General features: G+C 33.5%; 1 protein-coding gene across 5 annotated transcripts in view; it reads right to left on the reverse strand.

The window, feature by feature from the left end:
• Window positions 1–6,363: 6,363 nt before the first annotated feature.
• The window catches only part of Ogdh (oxoglutarate dehydrogenase Nc73EF), a 121,127-nt gene continuing 101,892 nt past the window's right edge, over window positions 6,364–25,598 (reverse strand). For all 5 annotated transcript variants that reach the window (XM_071583780.1, XM_071583782.1, XM_071583778.1 and 2 more), the window contains 8 exons: window positions 24,741–24,891; window positions 23,681–23,808; window positions 21,817–21,995; window positions 20,416–20,538; window positions 17,671–17,834; window positions 16,712–16,859; window positions 16,359–16,513; window positions 6,364–7,216 (listed from right to left, as the gene is read on the reverse strand). In XM_071583780.1, the coding sequence (XP_071439881.1) occupies window positions 7,117–7,216; window positions 16,359–16,513; window positions 16,712–16,859; window positions 17,671–17,834; window positions 20,416–20,538; window positions 21,817–21,995; window positions 23,681–23,808; window positions 24,741–24,891 (1,148 nt within the window). In that variant the 3' untranslated portion in view covers window positions 6,364–7,116. The remainder of the gene's footprint in view (window positions 7,217–16,358; window positions 16,514–16,711; window positions 16,860–17,670; window positions 17,835–20,415; window positions 20,539–21,816; window positions 21,996–23,680; window positions 23,809–24,740; window positions 24,892–25,598) is intronic.

Raw genomic sequence — 25,598 nt, forward strand, 5'->3', positions numbered from 1 at the left:
TCTTAAATTTATAAGTAATCATGTATATATGAATTAATATTTTTTACATCAGCGTGATTGGAATTTAAATTTTGTTTCACAAAAAAGATAGCTTTAATGTTACCCATGTTTAATGTAAGCAGCTATGGTAGACACCAGAACAATGATGTTAACTTATATTGAAAAACTATTCAACAACTTACAAAAATTATTTAACAAGTGTAACCTAAAAGGTTTTTAACAATAATGTTTTGCAAATCTTGAGTTTCTGTTAAGTTACTTTTACTTAACTTAAAGGTACCCATGTAATGCATCAATATAAATTGTACCTTCAACATTTGGAACAAAATTATGCAGAGAGGTATGAACACACAAAAGTTGTTAAGAAACTGGGATTTGTGAGTTCAAACTAGGAGTGACACCAAAGCTAGTTTAATCATCGAGACCTTCACCTCTTGAAATGTCACAACTCTCATTGGCATACCCTATCTTCCCCTGTTTCTTAACTGCATAAGTACAATAAAAGTGCCAATGTTTCTGAATTGCATCACATTTTGCCAAGAGACATTTTGCATGTGACTACTGCCTGTGTATGTGACTTGATGTGAAAATATATGTTGTATTGTTAGGAAGAATATATTAAGCCAAGACATCTTGTTGATGTGACAGCCACTTCCAGTCTTTTAAACACAGATTTGAATAGGAGTCAAGGTGTTTCTCATTAAATTCATGTTACACGCACACAGAATTTTCACTAGCTTGAATGGACATGGATAACAGTAAGAGTGTAACTGTGAGAGTAAAAATTAAGAAGTTGCCAAATTTCACAAGGGGAGGATTTTTTATGCTGTCAACTATTATTTATAGTATTGCACGTAGAAAACTATTTCATTTTTAAAAACCTTTTTCTCATGCCTGACTCTTTCAATAATTATGAATCATTTGTACTTCAAATACATCTCTAAATTGCTTGGAAAGATATTTGTTACTGTTATCTGAATAAATGGGTTAAATGTAACACCATGTCTAAAGTGCAGATCTTCTGGCACTGGAATCTTAAAGTAAATTTCCATGTTAAGCTACCTTTGAGAAACAAAGATGCAATGATTTCTTTGCCCTAATTACATCTATGGTAGGCTATATATCCACTACAAAGTCAAAATGGGATTATGGCAAAATACTTTGGGCTTACCATTACGCAGTAGAATTTGCACAGGATCCATCCAGGTGTTTTCCTCCCAAGTATTATCTCACTGTATCAGCTCATTTTTAACATGACTTTCACTCAATGGTACACTTCTTTTTGAACATTTCACCAATATGATGCAGTTAAGATACTGGTAAATGAATGATATCGATGCTTTCTCTTAAAACCCATTGCTTTAAGAAAGAAATCACTAATCTCCGATACACAAGGTTTGATGTATGCCTATTTAAAAAAATGTGCACCTGCTAAAGATAACATATATGAACAATCTGAATCATGCAGGAATATGGAAGGTAAACAGCCAGAGTGGCCAAGATCATAGTATTAATACTGAGAGATTTTTTCTAGAACATTTGTAACAAATATTTGGGTAAAAGACATTTTACAACTAACACAGTATTAAATAAAAACAAATAATTTCCACAACTTAAATGTAATTTACAGACATAGAAGAATGAATTAAATATAGAAAACACTAAAGCAATTCAACATGCTAAATTTTTTAATCCAAAATTTAGGTTTTTAAGAGTAACATTATTAGATTTCATGTAACCAAAATTAGGCAGTGAAAAAAAACTGCACATGACATAGCTTTATTTCTGCAGTGATTCATGAAAAAATGAGAGAATACCACAAAGTGATGCCAATAACAGTAGCCATTTACATATAATTATTCTATGGAAGGAGTAAGTCTCAAATTTAAAGCAAACAAGAGGGATATATTATTACTGGAGATTTTCTCCATTTCATGACTGGGCAGCAGTCATTAACCCTAATAAGGCAGGCAAGTAAGATACATCCAATGTTATCCAGGTTTGATTTGTACTAATGGCAGTGTTGAATCACTCTAGACCTATGTAATGGATTTATGATTTCAAATATTGTGTAACATGAAAGCAAATACAATGGGTTCAGGGTGCATTTTGGCCAGAATATTGGCTTCAGCTTTGATTTAGATCTCTATTATGAGGATAAATATTGTGAGAATGTGTATCCATCTACACTCGAACCATCCAAAATCCATCCAGTGAAAAAGTTACTTTGCCGTAAATCCAATAAATGCTGTTAATTTTAATAAAAATCAGATTTCATTGACAGAAAATGGGTATCATGTGAAAACATGAGGTTCGTGGAACGTTCGGGTTATCTTACTGCATTGCTCTTGGCTGGTCCCATAAATATTATCATGAATAAAAAGATGATAAGAAACATTTTGATGCACATCTATATAGGAATTAGATAATAATGTTAAAATTGATAATAAAAATAAAAAGTACCTACTTATTATTAGACATGATACACTTGGCTCATATAGCATGACTCCCAATGATGTATATGTGAAGTCAGTAAAAAGATATATTTGTTTCTTATATCTATGCCATTCTCTGTGATACACAGTTTATTAGTTAGCCTCCTTTATTGATCCAAAAGTAATATTACCTGTAAGTATAGTAACATTAATCTTTTCAAGATAGGAATAAAGTTTCAATCATGTTGTCACTCATCTTTGATTAATAATGAGAAGCGAATGTTCTTCAAAATAATTATGAATGTCTTTACAGAGGGAACATTGGGGCTGGAACCCAAAAACAAGTTGTCTCTAATCATTGAGCGCAACAAGTAATATATCCATCATTAAAAAATAGTTATGTAAAAATTAATGTTGATTGTTAAGATGTTTCATGATGAGGTCACTAAATTCCATATACATCTTAAATTGTTTTGTCTACATGTCCTTAAACTTTAATAGTTCTAAAAAACTGTAGGTTTTCTTTTTCTTGGAAATGTATATGCCATCTGTAAATGTCCATTATTCAATAAAAAACAAATATTATATTTCAGTGGTCCTTTCTCTGTTATAGTACATTCTCCAATGCTAAAAAATGTACTACAGTGGATTGCATCAACGAATTTATAGAAAATGGGCTACACACAGAAGCATAAAACAATCAAGAAAGTACTGTGAAAATAATTTTGGGACAATCACAACACATTTTGGGTAGTGTAGAGCTTTTATTGTACAAGGCTTAAAACAGGTTGTTTTTAGTAAGAATAGCCCCAGACAAGTACATGTATGTATCTTGGCCCCAAAACATTAACTCCAATTACAGATAAAAATACTTTGCATCCAGATATGGATATTACTCTTGTAAATGAAAACTTGGAATCATGGAGAATAAGCTTCAAATTTCTTCCCTTTTCAGACCGAAGAAACTAAATTCAGCCTCCAGTCACTGTAATTATTGATCAATAGAAATCAGAATTTTAAAAATTGATTTAATCCTAAAAAGGTTAATGAAGGAGCATTAGATAACTATAGGGCTACAAATATGATTTTGCATGCAGCTAGGCATTAAAATCATCAACAAAATGATGGAGAAAAGGGCAAATTGAGCTCAGTAACCGTTTAGAAATGGTAGTGGTATGCATGATGCTATAGCAGCAATGAGGACACTGATAGAAAGAAATGTAGAATACTACCAAGATGTATTTGGTTTCCTTATGAACTTAAAAAAAGTCATTTAACAGAGAAAATTGGATGAAATCAATGAATGTATTACAAAAGATAAGAGTAGACTGGAAGAATAGATGACTTCTCCGGAACTTGTCAATGTCCCCTACAGTACAGGTACAGGAAGCAATGGTGATTCTAGCTGGGCAGTATTAGGTATGGGAGTAAGACATCCATTACCGCTTTTCAACGTATATGTGGAAGAAATGGTCAAAAAGACATGAGAGGAGCTTTTGAAATGAATGAAAATTCGTGGGAAATTCATAAAACCAATTAGATTTGTGCATATTCAAACTTTAAATAGCCAGTCAGCCAAGTAATTGCAATTATTTCTGGGTGCGCTAAAGAATATGTGATAGGTTAATATAGAGTCGATGAGGTTCTCCATAAATAGGGGTATGAGCCTTATACTTTATTTCAGGCAACTACTCATTCAAAAATTTTGGTCTGTGCTTAATCAAAACTCTTACAATAAAAGGGATTTTGGAAACATGGGTGGACTTCTCCCCACCAATATCCAATACGACAGAATACAATTTTTCAAAATTTCTGTTGCCTTTTCCAAAATAGCCCACTCCTTTTCTTCTAGTACCTGAAGTTTATGATAATGTACTGCTAATGTAGAAAGGATTGCCTTTTTCCGCTGAATGAATCATTCAAACAATATAAAGAAACCATAAATACAGCAATCAATCCGAAGGTCAGTTTGGTAGGTGATGGTAGAGTTCACCCAACACTAATGAAAAATGATATAGCACTCACTATATGCACACAAAAATAACCTGCTGAATATGAGCGAGTGAGTTTGGAATTATGTGCAAGCAGAGGTGGATTCTAAGTGTTTACCACGGGTGGTGGTGACCCACATGCTGTCTGTAGTGCATTCAACGCCATCTCAAATGTGTAAGTGCCACATGCTTTACATAATAATATTACCCTGTCCAATAAATGCCCAAACTGAGGCCATAAAAACCTTATTTTCCAAAATTTAGTCTACATCGATTTTGGTCCCATTCAAAGTACTCTCCATCCATTGCTATGCACTTATTCCATCTTCTTTTCCTCTGTTTAAAGCATTGCAAATTTGGGATGGCTGAGTTCAAGGAAAATGCACCTTAAGATGCTTTAATGGACCAATATAAATTAATGTTATGTTAAAAAGCTATTGGCTGTCAAGTACCAATAGATGTGTATTTCTGTGGAAAACTATGGCACATAATTTGTAATGGGAGAAAAATTCACTGACATCTATTTTCTAAGATACATTGAAAAGGATTGCAGATGCTACTGTAACCCTTGCAGAATCAGCCAAAGAAATGATTAGAATGATCAAAATCCTGTCCACAGCTTTGGCGACATGGAAACTGAAGATAAATTTGAAGAAAACCAAAGCTATGGTAGTTTCTAGAAAGAAAGCAGTAAGTTTAATGCCAGGGGAATCAAGGATGAGCCTAGTTGGACAGTTGGTAGCATAATTACAACAGATAATAGATGCAACTCAGCCGTGAAAAGAAGGATAGCCTTGGCAACGAAGGCACATGAAAATAAAAAGAATCTTTTAGGAAATAAATGCAGAAAATTGGACACAGATAATCTTTTGCAAAAACGTTTATTTGAAGTGCATTGTTACATGAATGTGAAACCTGGACAATGGGGAAAATGGAAAAGTCTCACTTGTAAGCAACGGAAATGTGGATTTGGAGAAGGATAACAAGAAAGAAATGAAAGAACTAGAGAAAGGGAAAACGACATTTGTTGGACATGCTCTACGGCACAACACCATTCTGGAAAAGGGAGAAATACTAGGAAAATAAGGAATAGGAAGGCCTAGAAAAAGCTGCAGAATGACATAAGTACTATGAGAGTCACAAAATATAAGAATTTGAAAAGTACAGCAAAGGGAAGAGATATAGTTGCAATGACAAGACTTTATATTTAGAAGACAATGATGATTCATATTTCTGCTCCACTAGGTAAAGGATTTAATATGGAAAGCGGTTGGTGTAGAATCACTGTGGCCATAAGTCAATTGAAAACTTTGAAAGTTGAGCCAAGGCAGTAGAGACAGTGACTCTCACCTGATCACATTATGAATCAAGTACTGTATATACTTTCACTGCTTCACTGATGAAGGTCACTGAAATATCAATTTGAGAGTTTTTTCTTCTGTAATGATTGGCCTTTGGAATACACACCTTTTGGTAATGAACTTATAATGAAGGTAAAAAATTACAGAAACTTTACACTTACACACTCTATTAATGTCCTATGCCTATGGTTTCAATGCTGTGCATCATCATCGAAACCATGGTCTTCGGACATTAAAAGTGTGTGGAAGTGTAAAGTTTCTGAAATTTATTTTCCCTCATCATGAAGGAATTCCACAAAGTTAAGCCTGAAACTGTTAACTTTAATCAACTTATAATTTAAATTCACATTACATTCCTGAAAACAGCTACCCTTATTCAAATCTGATTGGACAAGCTCTCAGTATACAGTTTTTCTTCTTAAAACTATATATTAATATTAACAAACTTGATTAAGCAGCATAACCATAAAAATAGGGATTCCAGAACTCATTTGGTATATAATTGCAGGAACCGGGAATGGTTACACATTATGCTATACTAATTGTTTTTTGAAAGAGCAGTGAATAAAACATTCCTTTTCAAAATATAATTTTATTAAGAGGGTGTGTAAGCAAAAATTATTACAAATTGGACTGGATTGCTCCAAACTAATGGAAATGATTAAATAAGCCTTGAAACCTAAAAATGTATATGTGCATTTTCATAATAATGTATTATTATTACAGAAAATAGAGTGCTTTCAATAAATGTATTCTATGTTCAAATACTTCAATGATTCTTTGTACACAATAATTTAACTAAATATAGAGGTCAAACAGACATACTGAACAAGCTGAAAAACAGTAACCTCTATATGCGACTTTAAAACTACTGTACACAACATCTACTTGTCTCCTGAGAAACTTAATCACAAGGCTGTTACTAATTGGATGATCAACATTTCTAAAAATAAAATTTAACAAAGTTAATGATTTTCAAAACATGGGAGTTCAAACTTCAATATAAGCAACTACTCTTTTTTTAATTATAATCAAAGGCTAAGCACCAGCCCATGGTTGTTTTATACAAAAATTAAGAATTTAGCCAAGGAATTAAATATTATGATTCAGCCTGTAATTCAAGTTATCCAGTCATCTCTTGTGAACAGTCAAACATGATCTTGCATTCATCCAACTCATAAATATTTATTCACTCATGTATTCACATTATTTCACTCAAGTCCACATTTTGGCCTAAGTTCTATTAATCCTTAAACAGCTCTTTCCATCTATATGTCCCAATCACCAACATTAGTACTTCAAATCACTGGACCCTGCTGTTCACAGCATTCACAAAGCAAGAGCTTCTTCTACCAGCTGATTCAATTCTCTCAAGTGCGTCATCTTGCTCCCTGTTGCAGGTGATGCTGCAGTGGGCCTTCCAGCATAACTGTGGCAAGAGAATAATATTAGTTAAACATTTTATTTTACATGGACCTCGCCCATAGCCATGAGGATGGAGGATAATTTACAGACCTGATTACTTCATTGATTACATTATGCACAATTTTCCATGGTTTACTATTAGTACACACATTCTTAAATTTCAAATCTAAGAGAACGAACCACACAAATGTTTTAACTGACATCAAATAAGATGGAAAGTCCACCCAAGTTATAGTTAACTTGGGGTGTATGGGAAATAAGACATAGACAGGAGAAAATAGACCAAACTTCATGAATTGGGGACTTATTTTGTTCATCCAAGCTATAGCACTAGAGGTTGTCTCAGTCACTGTGTCCCTTACTATTTTCAATTATTAGGTATACAATAAATCTTATAAATGAACAAAAGACAACAAGGTGTCTTGGTAAATAAATATCTACATCATTTTAGGCAATTTATGCCAAAAATACCAATAGAATGATCATAAAATTAATCTTGTTACAACAAGTAGTGCCTAATTCATAGTATACCTACGCTGAGATAACTACAAACAAATTTAAATAAGGCTTGAGTAACAACAAAACTGTGCTTGATCCAGGATAGTCTATTCTATATATCCTAAATATACTATATCCAGCTCTTTAATTGAATTTCTACATTACAAAATAATATTCATGTGAGGCTTCTTCCTCACCTTGCCGCCCAATTTCCTGGGGTGTAAGTGTTTTCGAGAAATGTTACCTCCTAATTTCACTATCAGGAATTCAGAGATTACATGAAACTCTGTGAGTGGGTTTCAAACAAATTCCTACAACACGAAATGACAAATCAATGTTCTGAGAATTTTTAAGGAAGTAATAGCGCTTTTTTAATAATTTACCAGTGACATGTGAAAATATCAAATCATTAATTTTGATCAAAATAATCCAACATGGAAAATGCAAACGAACACTGTCAGGGCGATATTCATCAAATGAAGGCTCATTAATTCTGTTAAAAACATTCATTCATAGAAGCTTGAATATGATCTAATTGAATTGAAGTACCATTAAACAAACTGCGTTGCAATGCCACAGAACTCCAGCTGCAACATTCTTAAATATTTTAGCTACAACAACCAATTATGCAAGTGATTATATTTTGACAGTAGATGGTAAAATTGAAGTAAGTCTGAGAATGCTGGTGACTATAAATTGCATCATTACAATTGAATTTTTCTAAAACTAAAGCTCGCTTTTATTTAATTAAAATTAATCAATTAGTCATTTTACAAATTGAAATAAATTCAATAAATGAGATATCTGTAAAGAACTCATTACAGTTTCTTCTTTCTTGGATGAGGATTTTCATAATTTACCAGAGACTAAATTTTAGGAGAAAATCAGCTATAATTTTATTTAAATGAGTTTAGTTCACATTTAAATGGGATCTTCTTACACTTTTGGGCTCTATTGACGTGTATTGACTAAATTAAAGTAATCAGATATCAACAGTGCACAATATTAGATTGGGAAAATGTTCCATGGGGTTACCTGCATCTAAACCCCAAATAATCTGAATTTTGCCCAATATGGACAACTACCCCATTGAGTCCAGATTGGTGAGGGTTTACTGAATTTGAATGATGGTGAATTATTTGTGCATTTGAGAAAATTGAATTGGAGTAAATTCCTTGAGTGGTGTGGAAATATGGGACAAAGGAAGGTAGATGAGGAGGGTGATTTGAGGAAACCACTTCGGCTGCTGGTGGCACTGGGGTTTTGTGGTAGAAAAGGTTGGCCTCTAGTATATTGGTGAAAGGTTTCCATACATGCATAACGGAATGACTTTTTTTGAACCTTTGTGCATGGCAATTTCTAATTGGTATCGTATGTACATCCATTTTCCAGTCTTCTGTCACTCTGTTTAGCACATGCTTCGCATATAATGCATTGAAAATTATGGTATGGTCAGCATGTACATAGGATAATTTCCCTATTGTAAGAGACAAAAAGTTTCCAAACAAGTCATGACTACTCGACATTTTTCATATCCCCGAAGGTGTTCATTTTTTAAAAACTCATTTGAATAATTATGGTAGTCAGTGTATTTTGAATTAACATGCACGACCAACAGCCACTACATTACTAAGGTTTGCCTGATAAAAGACAACCTATCCCCCACTACTTTAAAGCCTACTTCCATTCTGAAGACTTTCTTCCTCTTTTCATTCTATTCAATAAGCCTATTTCTTTTCTTTATTCTTCCTCACTTCTCCCTCTATCACACTCCTCAACATTTCATTATCAACCAAAATGCTCAGCATCCACCTTCCTGCCTCCTTTGGATTTCTCCTGATAGCATTCTTTTCTCCCCCACCATGCCCAGCACTTCCTCATTTGTTTTCAGTCCTTTTCGCTTTTTCTATCCTTCTCCACATCTGAATCTTTAAGGCCTCCTATATTTGCCTATCGTCTTGCATCAATGATCATGCTTATGTATTGCACAGAACAGCTTCATATCAAAGTTTTTACTGATCCATTCTTAAAATTGCTACTCAGGGTCCGAGTACTCTATTCTCTAAACATTGTAAAAGGTTCTTTGCCTAATACTATACTTCTTCTTGTGTCCCTAATATTTTGATCATCTTTGACTATAACACTTCCTGGACATGTTAACTGATCCACTAACTATAGTTTAAGCCCTACAATTTTAATATTTAACACAGCCAGTCAAAAAAAAAATTTGAGTACTTATATGCAATGCATACATGCACATATATTGCATGTGTTCATAAAATAAATTTTACTCTTTTAAATGACTGCCTGTCATGCTGATTGCACACCACCCATTAAATTAAGGCGATTAACGAATGTTACAACGATGAAAATATCCTACGTAGCTAATAAAACATGCTGACATGCATCAGTTTGTTTATGTACATTTCAGTGTGCATTAGTGAAAAATGTTTCAATTTGTAAGTTACATGAAGTTGAAGAAATTGTGAATATTTGCTACCATGCTAATCAAACCAAATGATTTTGCTATTCATAAACATAATGAAGATGAGTGAAATTTCATATCAGATCTACTGAAATTACAAAAAGATAAATTAAATCTCAGAAAAATGTTTCCTGACCACACCAGAGCAATCATTTAACAAATGATAAGCACAACTTCTATTGAAAAAACATTTTAATTCTGTACTGTGTCATAATCTAAAAAAATTAATTCAGAAGTTGCAGCAAGCTGATGGCTCTTTGCAGTTGTTATAGACTCATTTTTCAAAGATTGAACTATGAAATTTTGAAACTCATGCTTCTAATTATGCTAAAAGTGAAACCTGCTTGGTTGCTGTATGCACTTACTGAGAGCAAAGCACCCTGACAAACATTAGAAGCATTTGAATTTTTTTAGAACACACTCGACCAAGTCAGTGTTTCAATTTAAGGGGAGAGAAGTTAACCTAATGGATAGGACAAACTATACCTTCCCCTTATAAACAAGCAGTAAAGAAAAATAATAGAAGCTTTGAATCACATAAGCATACACTGCTTAGCCAATATCACATGGATTTCTCTATTAGAGCAAAAGTAAAAACCTAGAAGAAGAAACTATCACACTGTGTTTGATATGTAACCTATAATGTGGGTTGTACAGTTATTGTGCTATTTAAAAATCAAAATGTTTTACAAGTGTAGACTGATCACTCACAAGGCAACCTACTGTCAAAGGAACCTAGACCGTGTGGCAATTCTGATGATAATTTAAAAAAGATGTCATAATCTTGGCATGCTTCCACATTAGCCAATTTTGCCATGTTGAGGAAATGGGACAGAAGACTATAAATCATTTGACGTTTTCTCCTAATATGTAGGTTAGAACTAGTGATACAGTTAACATGCAAAATAACCTTAAATAAAATGAAATTAAATTTAAAATACTTTGCCTTTCCACATAAACCACTTTTATTACTACCTAGGTTTCGTTATGGTATAACATCGATGATATTATACCATAACGAAACCTAGGTAGTAATAAAAGTTGTTTATGTGGAAAGGCGAAGTATTTTAAATTTAATTTCAATATGAAGAATTTCCACCAAGTGACGCCAGAAACTGTTTCATTTAAATAAAATGCCTAGACTACATTTATTTTCTCAAAGGAATTCTCAGGTTTTCCAGAATATGGACGGATTACTAAGAAAGGGTAAGAATGACATCATGGTCGCTCATCCTAAAAATGATATTCTCTGATCACAATAAACAATGTCTACCTATCACCAAGGGCAAATTAATGCTAAGAAACACAGCTATTAATCATGGCACATTTGATCCCATTGATGACACCCAGATATTACATAATTTTGATGGCAACAACAAAAAATGACCTCCACAGCAAACAGAGAAGACTTATTTTCATTAATGACTAATACCACAGTAAGAAAATACTATTCTGTTCTTTCTGCGCTCCATTTCAGAATAAGAAATATAAAAATGATATAGATTGATATAATTTCCATTTTCTATTTTTGAGTGCACTTTAAGAGCATTATAATGGTACTATGCAACACAGTAATAACATGTATTTTTAATAATTCATACACATGCTGTGGCCGGTAGATATAGACATAATATGATCAAGATTTCTAGCTTGAATATGGCGAAGGAACTCTGATTTTGCTCTTATCCTCACTTGATTTTTTTTGCAGAATACTTGAGAGAAATTATTTTGAAATATTCTCAGCTGTTAAGAATTTTGCACAATTTTAATGCATTTCAGAAGGTGTAATGCAGGGATTAGAGGGCTGAGAGAACAAAGGGTTTGAAATCACCCTGCAGCTAGGTAAAGGTACTTCTGGATCTATGAATTTGGAGGGCAATATTTTACAAACAGCAATAAAAGGGAATAAGGAGAATGAGAAGCATTGCACTGAAAACAAGTAACAATAACTGGCAGCAATAATAGATTATGTGACCCTGGAGAGAGCTTCACAAGATTATGTATACATTACGCTTCGGGAAGGGGCAATGAAGAGTAAAAAGAAATAGAATTTAAACTATTTACTGCATGGATGCCCATTCACTTTTTAATATAATAATATTAATGCTGAAAAGTAATATCAGCTAAGGAGAGCAAATAATGAGCAGTAGTAGCAGTGTGGCTAAATGAAATATTGGCTTACAGGTGTATATATTTCTTTATTATTGCAAAATTATTAAAACTTCAAATGCTCATTAGATAAACACCATTACTTTTTCAGCACTCCAAACTTTAGAGAAAATGCATTTCATGCCCAGCTGTGCTTTCAATTGTCTCATCAGATGCTTCTGTGTTTTAACAAGTACACTGAGCAATGGAATATGCATGCCCAATGGGTTAAACAGGTTAAGTACTTTCAATTCTCATCAAATATGTTCAAATTTAGAGATTATTTTCAGAATGTTATGAATTTACAATTATTAGAATCATGACAACCACATAATTAATCTGATTACTACATTTGTGAACCTTGTGAAAATTTGTGAAAATTCTTTTGACTCTAATTTAAGGTAAGTTCATTGCATGATAACTTTCACCGAACACCAATATTAATTTATTCTGTAAGTTATGAAATTATCAGTAATCTAAATGATATGGACAGAAAAATATAAATTGGAGAATTTTCAGCATGAACAAGGATTTTACTCAATACATTGATATTTGAAAGAAAATCATCTATATTCAACGTTTATCTCCAACAGCAGGCTTATCCTGTACTTTTTAAGTAACTTTCAATGATTTTTCTCTGGAAAAGGTGAGGGGTCTAGGTTTAAAGAATCATATCACGCTATTGATAAAAATAAGGATGGATGCCCATATTTAGAAAATACTTCCTACCACCCTAGAAACAGGTCAAACTTCACATATCAAGGAATTTTCTCCAAATTTTTCAGTCTTGACAAATTTGTGATCACCTTGAATATATAATTTTTAAAAATAGAGCAAGGGGCTTAAGGCTTTGTAAAAGGGGCAAATTATAATATTTTCACTGAATTAATAAAACGTCCTTCGCGAATTAATCTGAACTTTCACAATGGTGTTGCACTTTGTGACAATAATAATCATTATAACTTTCAACAAAAAAAAAATAGCTACAAACAAGAATTATTCTACGACAACAGAGACTAGTACTTTTGAAGAGTAAATGGGAAAATCTGAACACAAACAGGTTTCACTGCACTGATGCCATTCATAAAGAAGCAACGCAAAGCCAAGAGAAAACTTATCATCTCACCTAATGATTCTCTTATGTTTTGTGGCTGTCCTGTTAGGTTTTGGTACTACAGAATTTTCAGATTGGTCAGATACGGTGAAAAATGTTCTCCACCACTGCCCACTGCTGCTCTTGTTCAACTCACCACCAGTCTCCACCCTGGAATTTCTGCCACTTCAGGATGTGCTCAAATAATGCGATTGTGACTGATGATGACCGTTCATTTCATACTACTTCATTTATTTTGCACTAGTCTGAAAACGGCACTTCGACCTTTACATCAGACTATGAACACTGATATAACAAGTTGACAATTACATACACCCAAGCCCAAGGTGGAGGAATAACCACCTAGGCAGGAATCGAACCCACGACCTCTGGGTTGGCAGACGAGCATGCAACCCCGTAGCCACCGGGGCCGGCTGGCCTCATCAAGGTAAGAAGGTAGAAAATTTCCCTTTAACACTATAACCTGCCATCAAGCGTGAGGAATATTTTTATAAATGAGCTTGCAATGCAAAAACTTAAGGAATCCTCCCTCCCAGCTTAAGAAACTTATTAAATATATCCCATATCCTCATTAGCTTTATCAACAAATTTATATAATTAATCAACTTGAATAATCCATATATATTCTTGAATTGTTAAAATATATGGTTTTAGGGTCACCATGTGTCACAGCATATGCCAAAAGCAAATGTGAAAACAATCACACACTGCTTATGCTATCCATTTATCAGTGCTTGATTCAATACTTTTAATCATTTAATATTTTATTTCATATTAATACAAGTGTTCTACATGAACGCTCTTAATAAATTATTGGAAAACTGATATTTTTTTTAAAAATTCACTGCACAATATCCCCGATCCATTTAACAATTCTCTTGGGTGTCTGCTGATGTGCTTTATTTTAAAATTTTTATCCAGATGCTAGTCTGATTCAAAATTACTGTGATGCAGCTCTTAAGCAAGCATTTCACTCTGCATTCAAGGTTTTAGAATAGGTCTAAGTGCATGATGTGCAAACCAAATGCCTAGAAATGGGTATAGTCCTTACTGAATACAAAACATGAATTAATCATATTACCTTAGCATTCACCAATAGCAATGCAGTTTATAGACATATCAATGTTTGGTTAGTCAGTTGACTGAATCTTGCTTTAATAGATTGATTCCCTTGACCAAAGATTGACCATTAAATTCAGACCACATTATGAACTAACCATTGCATGTGGCTGTACACCATGAGGCTCTAAATGAAATAATTTCCCTGGATAATGACTTTGTGGGGTAAACAAGAGAGAGGAAAATGATTAAGATATTTTTTATTTAAAGCTTTACAGTGAATAAAAGGCGGAGAGCGGCAAACAGAAAGCTACCTGGCAGGTTCTACTATACGAGGATCATGATAAAAGAAACTACATTGAATCTAATAACTATAAGATGGCAGCTCAAATTAATTTTTTTCTTTGACCTATTGCAATCAGTGTCCCTTCTATAAAAAACCAGCGAGTATAAACAATGCTGATTGGCTGCAAAAAATTTTACTTGCACTAAAATATCATGCCTTTATCACCGCATTTGCTCATTTCATTTATTAACTTTTTTTAAATAAAAATATTTCTTCTTTGAACTGAATTTGTATCTTCCAAGGATACTTCTTATTCTCATTTACAAACACAATCCATATTCCTTGTCCACCATTACGAGTGACCAATTTTTTTCACAATTAAAAAATATTTTAATAAAATTATCAAACAAAAATATTTCTTCTTTGACTTTCTTTTTAATAACAGGGGAGTGTTTATCATCCATGGTAATTGAGGGGAAGGCACTAGAGGATAATTGAAATTGAAAATCGTTAGATCTACATAAGTTCTTGGGGTCAACTTTAAGACTTGATTGGCATATAAATGACGCAATGGTTTTGACCAAAATTTACTGACACTTGCTATTCAAAGACAATATTCCCGAATTTGTTAACAGCCTTTTTGCAGGGTGACCTGAGGTATGCATGAAATATCAGGGCAACAGTTGCTGGAAATGTAACCAGTCAATGGTAAGGATGGCTTCAACTATTTAACACAGTGATTGTAGGGACACAAGATGCATGAGGCATACACATGTTACATCTCATCAGACATTAGATACATAAGTGGATACAATGACAGATATATAAAAACTTAAAATGGAACTCTTTGAGTATTAAGGGTATTTTGAATGGTAAATTTTAAAACTATTGGGAGAGTAACAGCCATGAACCACTGACTTTGACATGAGAGGGGGAGGAGTGGAAGCAGGTAGAAAAAGATGGAATGTCTTTTACTGGGGCCAACAAAGAATCCACTCTTTAACTAACCGGTCATTGAAAAAATGATTCTCAACCACATTTTGAATCTATCGACACCTCCATTTAGAAATTACTTAAAAACAAGTTTCATGCTTTCTGTTTCAATATATAGGCAGGTAATTCATTTTCTTACTCTAACTGCTTTCATTGGCAACATATCTTAGACTAACACTAATGAAAAGAAAATTTCATTACTGTCCTGGGAACCTTAATACTCTATGATCCCATCCTCAAGGGCCCATATTGAGACTCCTTAAGCAGTCAAATATAGAATGGTACAACTAAAAATTGAAAGCAACATAATCTGAAAAGCTGTTAAGTGCAGGCAGCAGAATGTTTCAATGGATTTCAAAGTCATAGAATAACTCAATAGAACAAAAGTAATATTGAAGGGTGCATCTATATTCCTGGTTTAGTTTCCTTACTCAATAATTTCATAAAATGGGACAACCACAAAACAAGTTTAACTTCTGCGCTCATCTTTGGACTTAAACTGAGAGATCTAACCTAGAAATATTAAAAATAAATTATAGAATTAAACTGCATGCATTACTTACGCAATGTCACGAGTATCATTGAGAGCAGTCGAAAAGCGTGGCTGGACATAGGTCCAAGGGCCTTGGTTCTTGTGTTCTTCTTGAGCCCAAACTAAAGATGCATTTGGATACTTGGCACACTCTTTCTTCACCAAATCAAATGGGAAGGGTGAGATCTGATTTAAAAAATAAGGAATCAATATGAATGGAAAAATAGTAGTTCTTTGCAAATACAAAAAAGACAAGTATCTTAAGTACAGGAAATTTACGATTAAACTCGATAAGGTTATAAAAGGAAAACAATAATAAGAATAAAAAAAGTCACTAGGGTTTAAAAAATGAGAGAGAGTCAGAGAATGATTTCTAAAACAAACCTGTTCTACTCTTGCAATTGCAATGTCATTTGACAGCTTTTTCTCATCTCGAGCCTTTCTCAAGTCATAGAAAACTTTTCCTGAACAGAATACAACCTTCTTGACATTATCAGGGTTCTGTGTGGCTGCGCCTTCCTCTGGAATCAGCCTGAGAAAGTTGAAAAAAAAATGAATTTGAAAGAAGTGGTACATATATTTGGTTAAAGTTTAAGTAATAAATAACGATCATAATTCCTTTCAACAAATTTATAAAGTAATGAAAAGACCTAAAGAAGAAGAATTGAATTAGGTAAATAATTGTTTACAAAGATGTAGGATTTGATGACAGGCACCTTCAGTAAAATAGTAACAAGTGAACAACTTAATCTGAGGCATAAATTTAAATGGCTCAGAGACGTTCTCATTGAAGAAAGAGGGTAAGTGTAGATTGGAGGCTTTCTACATGTGTCTGTGGAGAAGAATGGAGAAAATAAAATCGACAGACAGGAAAACATATGCTGAGGTTCTGGGTATGATAGGGAGAGAGAGAGAGAGAGAGCTAGAGGGAGAAATTTGAAGAAGGCAGGACGAGTGGATGAAGAGGAATCTGAGAGACATTGGGATGCTATTAGCAAAAAGAATGTTGGTCAAGCAAGGTGAGGAAGGAAAAGATTATACATTTTTAAAGGAGTTAAGAAAGATAAAAGTATGTAGAGCTAAAGAATTAGTTATTGCAATATTTAGGTTACGATTTAAGTATATTTTGTGCTATGTAAGTAAGGGTTTAGGAATATAGCAGTGTGTAATGCCTGAGACCATCAAAAACCTACCCGAACCCATTACACTACTGCTAGATAACTGGAACATTAACCTCTTTTTGTACAGGCTAATTAGTGAACATACATGATTACCTGGTCAGCAATGAAGTCCATGACACATTTTCAAATTTTAATTGGTAGTCATACATGAAAAATACATACCTCAAAAATTCTGTCCCCTCAACCATTAAATCAAAGCTTGACTTGGCTTCTGGGTGACGAAGCAAAGATTTTGGAGTCAGAAGAATGAGAGGCTTCCTGAATGGTAGGGCAATCTGGCGACGGAGTATATGGAAATAGTTAGCTGGAGTTGAGCAATTGGCGACCTGGAAAAATCAAATCAGAAAGAATGTTTTAGACTTATAAAACTTTTTTTTTCAAGATTATTACAGTAAAATTTCATTATTGCAGTGCATTGTGTATTTCAAACCTCAAAATCAAATTACAGCCCTGGACCAAAATCATACAAGGTCTCATAGGTCTTTGCATACTTTTTAGCAATGATAAATTAAAATATGTTTACACTGAAATTCAAAGCCAGTATAAGGTTCCAAGATTCAGAAGCACATTGCTCTTTTCAAAATCTTTCCCCATTGTACTGTGCACCATTAAACATTTGAATGTTGCAAAGTTAGTGTATGTATTATAGAGGCACTGCATTCTTATTTTCCATTTATTGCAAAAAAAACTCAACTGCCCCATAACATCTTCAATTCTTTTGATTCTTACTTCTTGATTTTTAGTCAACAGCTAACATGAAATTAAAATACAGATATTTTAGGCCAGCATCTTAACCTCAAGCCACTAGAACTATTGCAAATGCTTGTCCATGGCATTTGGTATATCATGTATTCAGTCATCAAACTAATGTGGGGCTCCTTTAAGGAAATTGGAAGAGAGCTCACAGCCTAACCTATTCCAATAGTGCAATGCCATCCATGTGTAAACATTATTATTTAACTTTCACTTGGTCAGCAGATTAAGTAGATACTAGAAAGTCAAGACTACTACGCTCCTGACTTTGGGCTCTCTGACAGAAGAAGAGTGGGTGGGTCATGAAAGCAGAGTTGATGAAGTCTCCTTAGGTACCGTTGGCAGGAGGTAGAGGTTATAATTATACACATAAGAGGAGTAAACAATGATAACTCTATATGACATCATTATACCACTATCGTCTTGAAGTCTATTTGAGACCACTGAACCAAATGCATGCAAGAGTATTTGAAGATCATAATAATCAGTTTTCTTTGTTACAGTTACCCTAACATTTCCTCCTGTAGGTACAAAGTGCGAAGTAAGAGAGAACAACTATGTCTTTGCCCGAGATTAAGTTTACCCTTATCTTGTGTCAGACAAAGACAAAATGTATGCTCTCCGCCACAAGAACAAAAGGGAGAGCATGTCGTGTGAAATTTGAAGACTCTCTTCTCATAGTATTAGTATTTGCATTTTTAAAGTCCTCATAAGATTATAGTCTTATCACACTCTAGACTAATTCTACAAGAACCCATACATTATCACAAAATTTCTATTCCCTACATGTGATTCTAGTTGATTAACAATTTCCAGTAAAATACATGTAAATCTGAAGTTATGACTGACCAATTAACTCAATAAGCCAAAGAAAATGATATTTTCTTTTAATGATCTTATAACTTGTTAAAAATGTCAATGTTCACCTATAATTTTGTATAGTTAAAGTGCACAGCTAGTCAATTCAAGCCTGTGGTTAGGCATTCATTCTCATATGTTCTCAATGAATACTTTGTTTTTCATTTCAAATAGTATTTTAACAGTTCCTTTCTAAACACAGCATAAAAATATTAATTAAAAATTTGCCAGGTGAATTACCAAGTATTGCAATACATATTTAAACTGACATTACGAATATACTGGCTGAATATATCATCATTAGAATTTTTTAAGTCCCCTTTTTTAATCCCATATATTTCAAAGTCCAATTTCTTTCCCCATATGCCCACAATAAGAAGACTGCTATGGCCCTAAGGTTATGGGTTTGCATAAGTATAATGAACTGCCTTTGGTGCTAAAAGCTCCAAAGAGCACACCAAGAAGAATCAAGGACTTTGCATTTCTACAGGAAAGAATTTATTGTTGTCGACTAGTTTCGGTACAATGTAGCATCATCTGGATAGGTTACAAAAAGTTCACACTCATACATATATCGTCAATGGGAGGTGGTCGAGTGGGGCATGGTAGGAACAACTAATGACCTTACTCCTCTCCCCGAGTTCAGTGACTAACCACCATACACCAAACCCTATCTCCCCATCCCAGTCACTCTCTCCACCCATATCTACACCCACCCCGGTTCCCTCCTCCCTTCCCCTCCCTGCCATACCCCACCTATTGACATTATATATAAAAGTGTGAACTTTTTGTAACCAGTCTAGATGATGGTACAGAGTAGCGAAACTAGTCAACATAATTAAATTCTTTCCTAAAGAAATGCTAAGTCTTTAATGCTTTCTTCGAGCTTCAAAAATGGATTTCCACAAAGTGGAAACCATCTCTCAAACTCCTGTTTTTGTAGGCAAGGTAAAAGCTCTCCCACTGAATAAATACTTCAACAGCGTTCTGAAATTGATGGAAAAATTGAAACTGGCTTACAATCTGCATCTGTACTTCTGTTTTTTATGTCTTTGCTAATTTTATGTATGTTTGTATATGACATGCCTTATATCTGAAAAATTGATCACTGGGCAAATCAACTATTATCATCATAACATTTCCTGGCTATTCTAATTATTTGATATTGATTTATGATGATTTGATGACTAATGATTTATGACCATCATACCTCTTGATCTTCCAAAAACTTATCACTATTGAACTGATATGCAGATCTGACTATGTATACAAATGTAAAAAAACAACAAAACTCACAATCCAGTTGATGTCATGTAACTGACGTACAGCAAACTCTTCACTTTCTGGTGGGAAGTAATCTGGATCATCAGAAGACATTTGGAGGAATCTTTCAACACGAGCACTGGAGTGTTCTGGGCCCTATGGATAAATAATTCAAAATTGATAATTTTACGCTCATGCACCGCAAAAAATAAGTTATTTAGATTTGTTAGTAAATTAAGTTTAATATGTACGTGAACCATTTTGAAAGTGGAGTTGACCACATTTTAATGTCTTATTGAAAATGACATCATGGTGAAATTAGCAGTGAATGCTTTTTTCAAATACTCTTCACAACTTAATTTTATCGAATGCATACAATTTTTAGCATCTGCCAAAAGGTTTAATACACAACATACAGTCCAAACACAAAAAAATATAGAATTATAAGCAATTTCAATTGTAATCAATAATTGTAAAAGTAAGTCAATTGTACGCCTAAAATCACACTCATACTTCTTTAATTAGTCATTTTTTTCCAAAATATCTGGACATTTCTAAAATAAGATGGTCAGATCTCTACCCCTGAATGTTGATAGGCAATTCATATTAATCTTCAGGTATATTATGAATTTCCCTATGTATCATCAATTCTGGGACAGTTCATATATTTAGGTATTTGTATACAGGTTGACATGGTCTTCTAGAGTTTAATTTTGCAACAATTCTTTTTTGCTGGTTAAATAATTTTTAAATCTTTTCAAGTCTCTACAACTCTATCTCACAGGTAAAATGTGACACATGGAAGGCCTTAGGCCTATTAGGGACTTTATCATGCTTTTGATTACTTCAGGTACTACAAAAAATACAATATCAAATTATTTATTGATATTGAATCAATTTCATAAACTCTTCCTATTCTGAAATTATAGAAGGGAGGATAATTTTATATCCATTTTATTATTGCATGACACCATTAAGGTAATGACACATAAAAGTTACATCTACAGAAAAATGAACCATCTTCATTATGAATTGTTTTATATCCAATTACCAAGATCATCATTATCAGACCCTATCTCACAAGTTGACAAGGTTACTTTCTCCTCAATTTATGAAGGCCTGTAAAAGCCTCTGAGTACAGCAGATGAAGCACAGCCAAAGTAAGATTCTCAAAGGCATCATATATTGATAAGCCATATAAAATTGTTTTTATGAATCACATTGAAGTGTAATTCATATTTTTTGATTTTTTTAAGAGTTGTAAATTCATAATATTGGTATTCAATTATTTTAAATTCGATTTTTTTATTAATTAAATTAATCATTAATGTGCTATTATAAATAATTTGAAAGAAACAGGAAAAAAACTTATTTGAAGAATATTTAAAATAATAATTCATCATAAATGACTTTTTAAATGCATAAATTACTCACCATGCCTTCAAGTCCATGGGGGTTTAACATTACGAGACCAGACTGACGAACCCATTTAGCTTGTCCTGAAGAAATAAACTGATCAATGATACACTGAGCGGTGTTATTGAAGTCTCCAAATTGAGCCTCCCAGCAAACCAGTGCATTTGGATTAGTCATCGAGTATCCTAATTCAAACCCTGGATTGAAAAATAGAAAAAAAATAGTAAACAGCAAATAAAGGCAATAAATCAGTAAATAGAGGGATGTGTAAGAATTTTAATGATTTCCTTCCTCTTCAAATTTATATAAAAGCAAAAAATTAGTATTAATAATAGACGAAAATAACAAGGCTTGATATACTCATTCATTATTGGTAGCCATCAAATATTTAAATTTCTTCCACTTGGAGTGGGGAAAGCTTTGTTCATTCGTAGTGGGCAGTGTTAGGAAAAAGAGTACGAAAGGGTTTTCCAATAGCTCCTGTGCTCCTCAACGTATACATGGTGAAAATGATTAAAGAGGTATGGAAAGAACTAGAGATAAGAACAAAAGGCAGTGGGGAATTCGTAAAATCAGTTAAATTTGCTGATGACCAAGCTATAGTTTGTCAGTCAGCCAAGGAGTTGCAAGCATTGCTGAATGAATTGGAAATTCAATGCAATAAATATGGGATGAGAACAAAAATAAATAAAACAAAGGCTATGTGGATTTCCAGAGAGAGAAAGAATACGTCAAACATTAAAATAGGAGGGCAACAACTAGGGCACGTGAGTTTCCCTAAAAAAGTATAAATAAGGGATTTTATTGTACGAGGTGTAACCGAAAAGTATCCGACCTGCGTTTTTTTATTGTGAGGGTGTTGTACACTACAAATTTGCTACAAGAGATTGGACAATCAACAAAGAATATTACGCTGCAGTTCTGAAAAGATTGGGTGACGCCGTGAGAAGAAAACGCATCTCTGGTCAAGTGGTGACTGGCTTCTTTACCACGATAACATGCCAGCGCATTCATCGAACCTTGTGCAGCAATTTTTGGCAAAACACAAGATTGTACAGCTTCGCCAGCCTCTGTACAATCCCGAAATAGCTCCCAGTGACTTTTGGATGTTCAAAAAATTGAAAATGCCGCTCTAAGGAAAGTGGTTTGATGACAATTCAGAGTAATGCAAGGCACAAGCTGAAGGGCATTCCAAAATCAGCATTTGAGGACTGCTTTAAGATGTGTAAGCACCACTGGGAGCATGTGGTTCAATCAAATGGGGAATACTTTGAAGGATGCCACTGCCCGGATGACAAAGATTAGCACCAATGCGGAGATATGAACGCAGGTCACATAGTTTTTGGAGACACCTCATATATTGCCACAGAATACTTGTGTTCCCTCATAACATCAACAAACTTAAAAAAATTTACATTTTCATTAACCTGAGTTTGACTTAAATGCAAATACAACTTTTCTTCCCATCATGGAAATATTATCTAATAAAAAACATTTTGGGGTATTGAGTGTTAAGCCTAGCACCTTTAAGGAAATTGTGAAAGATACTACCAAAAATATTTTTGACTTAAAACATTTTAATAACAATCCAATTCCCTACATAATTCATGATATATAATGGTGAAAGTTATTAATTTTTAAAATAGCCTCATGATCATTTGACGTTTCAATTTTCTACAAATTGTGAGTTTAACTTTTCTTCAGTGAGCAGCATCTGTAATTACAAATTTTGGAATTTGCAAGAACTCAGCCACAAACTGCCAATAATAACATTGTGCAAATACTGTTAATCCTACAAATGTATACCACATTCTTCCTTTTCAAATTTCCACATAATCTGTTCTAAAATTTAGAAGAAAAATTTCATATAGGTATTACTCACCTAAAACACCAAATTCTGATAATGATGAATTGCAGACTGTGTATGGTGCCTGGTCAGGATACAGGAAGCAAAGTGGTCTATACGTGGCCTTGTCAACATTTTGGTGATGGAGGACATGATGCCTGTGGCTGTGGGGAGACAAAATTAAAAAAAAATGAGCATGTTTTTTACATCACTACTGTATGCAACATGGATTACTGAGGGTTGTTAAATTGAGTGAAAATATCACCATTTATTGTTTCCAATTATGCCCAGACATTACTGAGGCAGAGTATCCTGATAAATTGATTTCCCACAATCTCTAAAACATAACTAGCTATTTTGAAATCTAATTAGCTAATTCCAATGGCAATTTTATAATCACTTATTAGAAAATTCCTCTGACTTTCAAGATACAATAGCTACAGCAGTGGGTATTTTAAATGATAGGTATATGGATATCAACTGGGAAGCTATTTATGATTTTTTAATGTTCTTTTACTGAAATTGCTCCCCAATTTGTAAAAATGCAAGAAAAAAGAAAGCAAGCAAGCAATGAGCACATCTGTTACTAATTTATTTACATTTAAATTACAGGACAAATAATGTCATTTGGACAATTTGTTACACCAAGATACTCTAAACATGCCAAAATTCTAATCTCAGGATTCCTGTCTACATACGAACTGATGATTGAGGATATTTTTTCAAAATATTAATTCTTATTGATGAAATAGGGTTCATATTGTTGAGGAGAGAAATCTTAGGATTCAGATTATATAAACATAAAATAAAAGACTTTGGAGTTACACTGATATTGAACTAAAAGTAGACAACACTTATAAAGATAGGCAAAAATGAGTTGAAGAAGTTTGAAATTAGGATTTGGTGTAAGAGTGAATGACCCTTTTTTATACACTGAAATTATGACAATTTTTTGTGGGCATGACTATGAAAAATTTATCAGTAGAGAGTTATGCATTTACACAATCAGCTTAACTGCTGAACTGAATCGAAAAATGCAATCAAGGATATAAACAGTTGACGAACATCACTGGAAAGCATTAAAATTCTAACAAACCTGAAAGTTCCACGCTCAACATCTTGTCCACTTAGGCGCACGTGAATACCCTCTTTAAGTAAGGAACCAAATGCCATTGCCTCACCCAATGCCCAGTCAACAGTTCTGTTTTCAACCATCTCCATTCTTGCCTTCATAATTCTCTCCAAACCTATGCGAAGAAGAAAAAAAACTTTAAATGTGCACTCCACACCTTTGGACTGTTCCTTTTTGCTATACATAAAATGACCTGTCAATGTTTATTCAATCTGAGATTACTATTTTTATGCCAAAATATGTCTAGTAATTACAATTAATCCTTCTAAATAGTTAAGTTTTACTATAACAAATATTAGATGTCCAAATTGAGAAAGGTCAAATGGCAAGGACTGCTGTCATCAGCCCCAACCTACATAAACCTTTATGCTTATCAAGTTTTGGCCACCTCTTCTATATACTCATAAATATCCAACATGAAAATTTTCCTTTATTTTCAGCAGGCAACTCAAATGGTGAAATCCATGGAAAACATATGCAGAAAGACAATTTCTCGCAAAAACAGATCAAAATCACTTACTTTATCAAGAACATAATATTTAAGTGAGTGGTTGAGAAAATAAAAAAATATATAACAATGCCCTCTTTTATTTTTTGTGATGTCAGTTCAATATGAATTTATAGCAATATTTGTTTATTCAGAAAATGTTGTGGATAGTGTCAATTAAATAGCATAAGTACACATATTTTGTGTTCCCAAAAGAGAGATGTGATGCAGTACTAAAAATGGATAAATATGCTGCTAAATGGAAAACTTAAACTGAATAGAGCTCACAGCTTCTCAGAGAAGATGCTGTCAGCTTTTCTCATGAGAAGAGGATG

Source organism: Hetaerina americana, unplaced genomic scaffold, assembly GCF_022747635.1.
Source record: "Hetaerina americana unplaced genomic scaffold, ioHetAmer1.1.p SCAF_15, whole genome shotgun sequence".
NCBI lineage: Eukaryota > Metazoa > Arthropoda > Insecta > Odonata > Calopterygidae > Hetaerina > Hetaerina americana.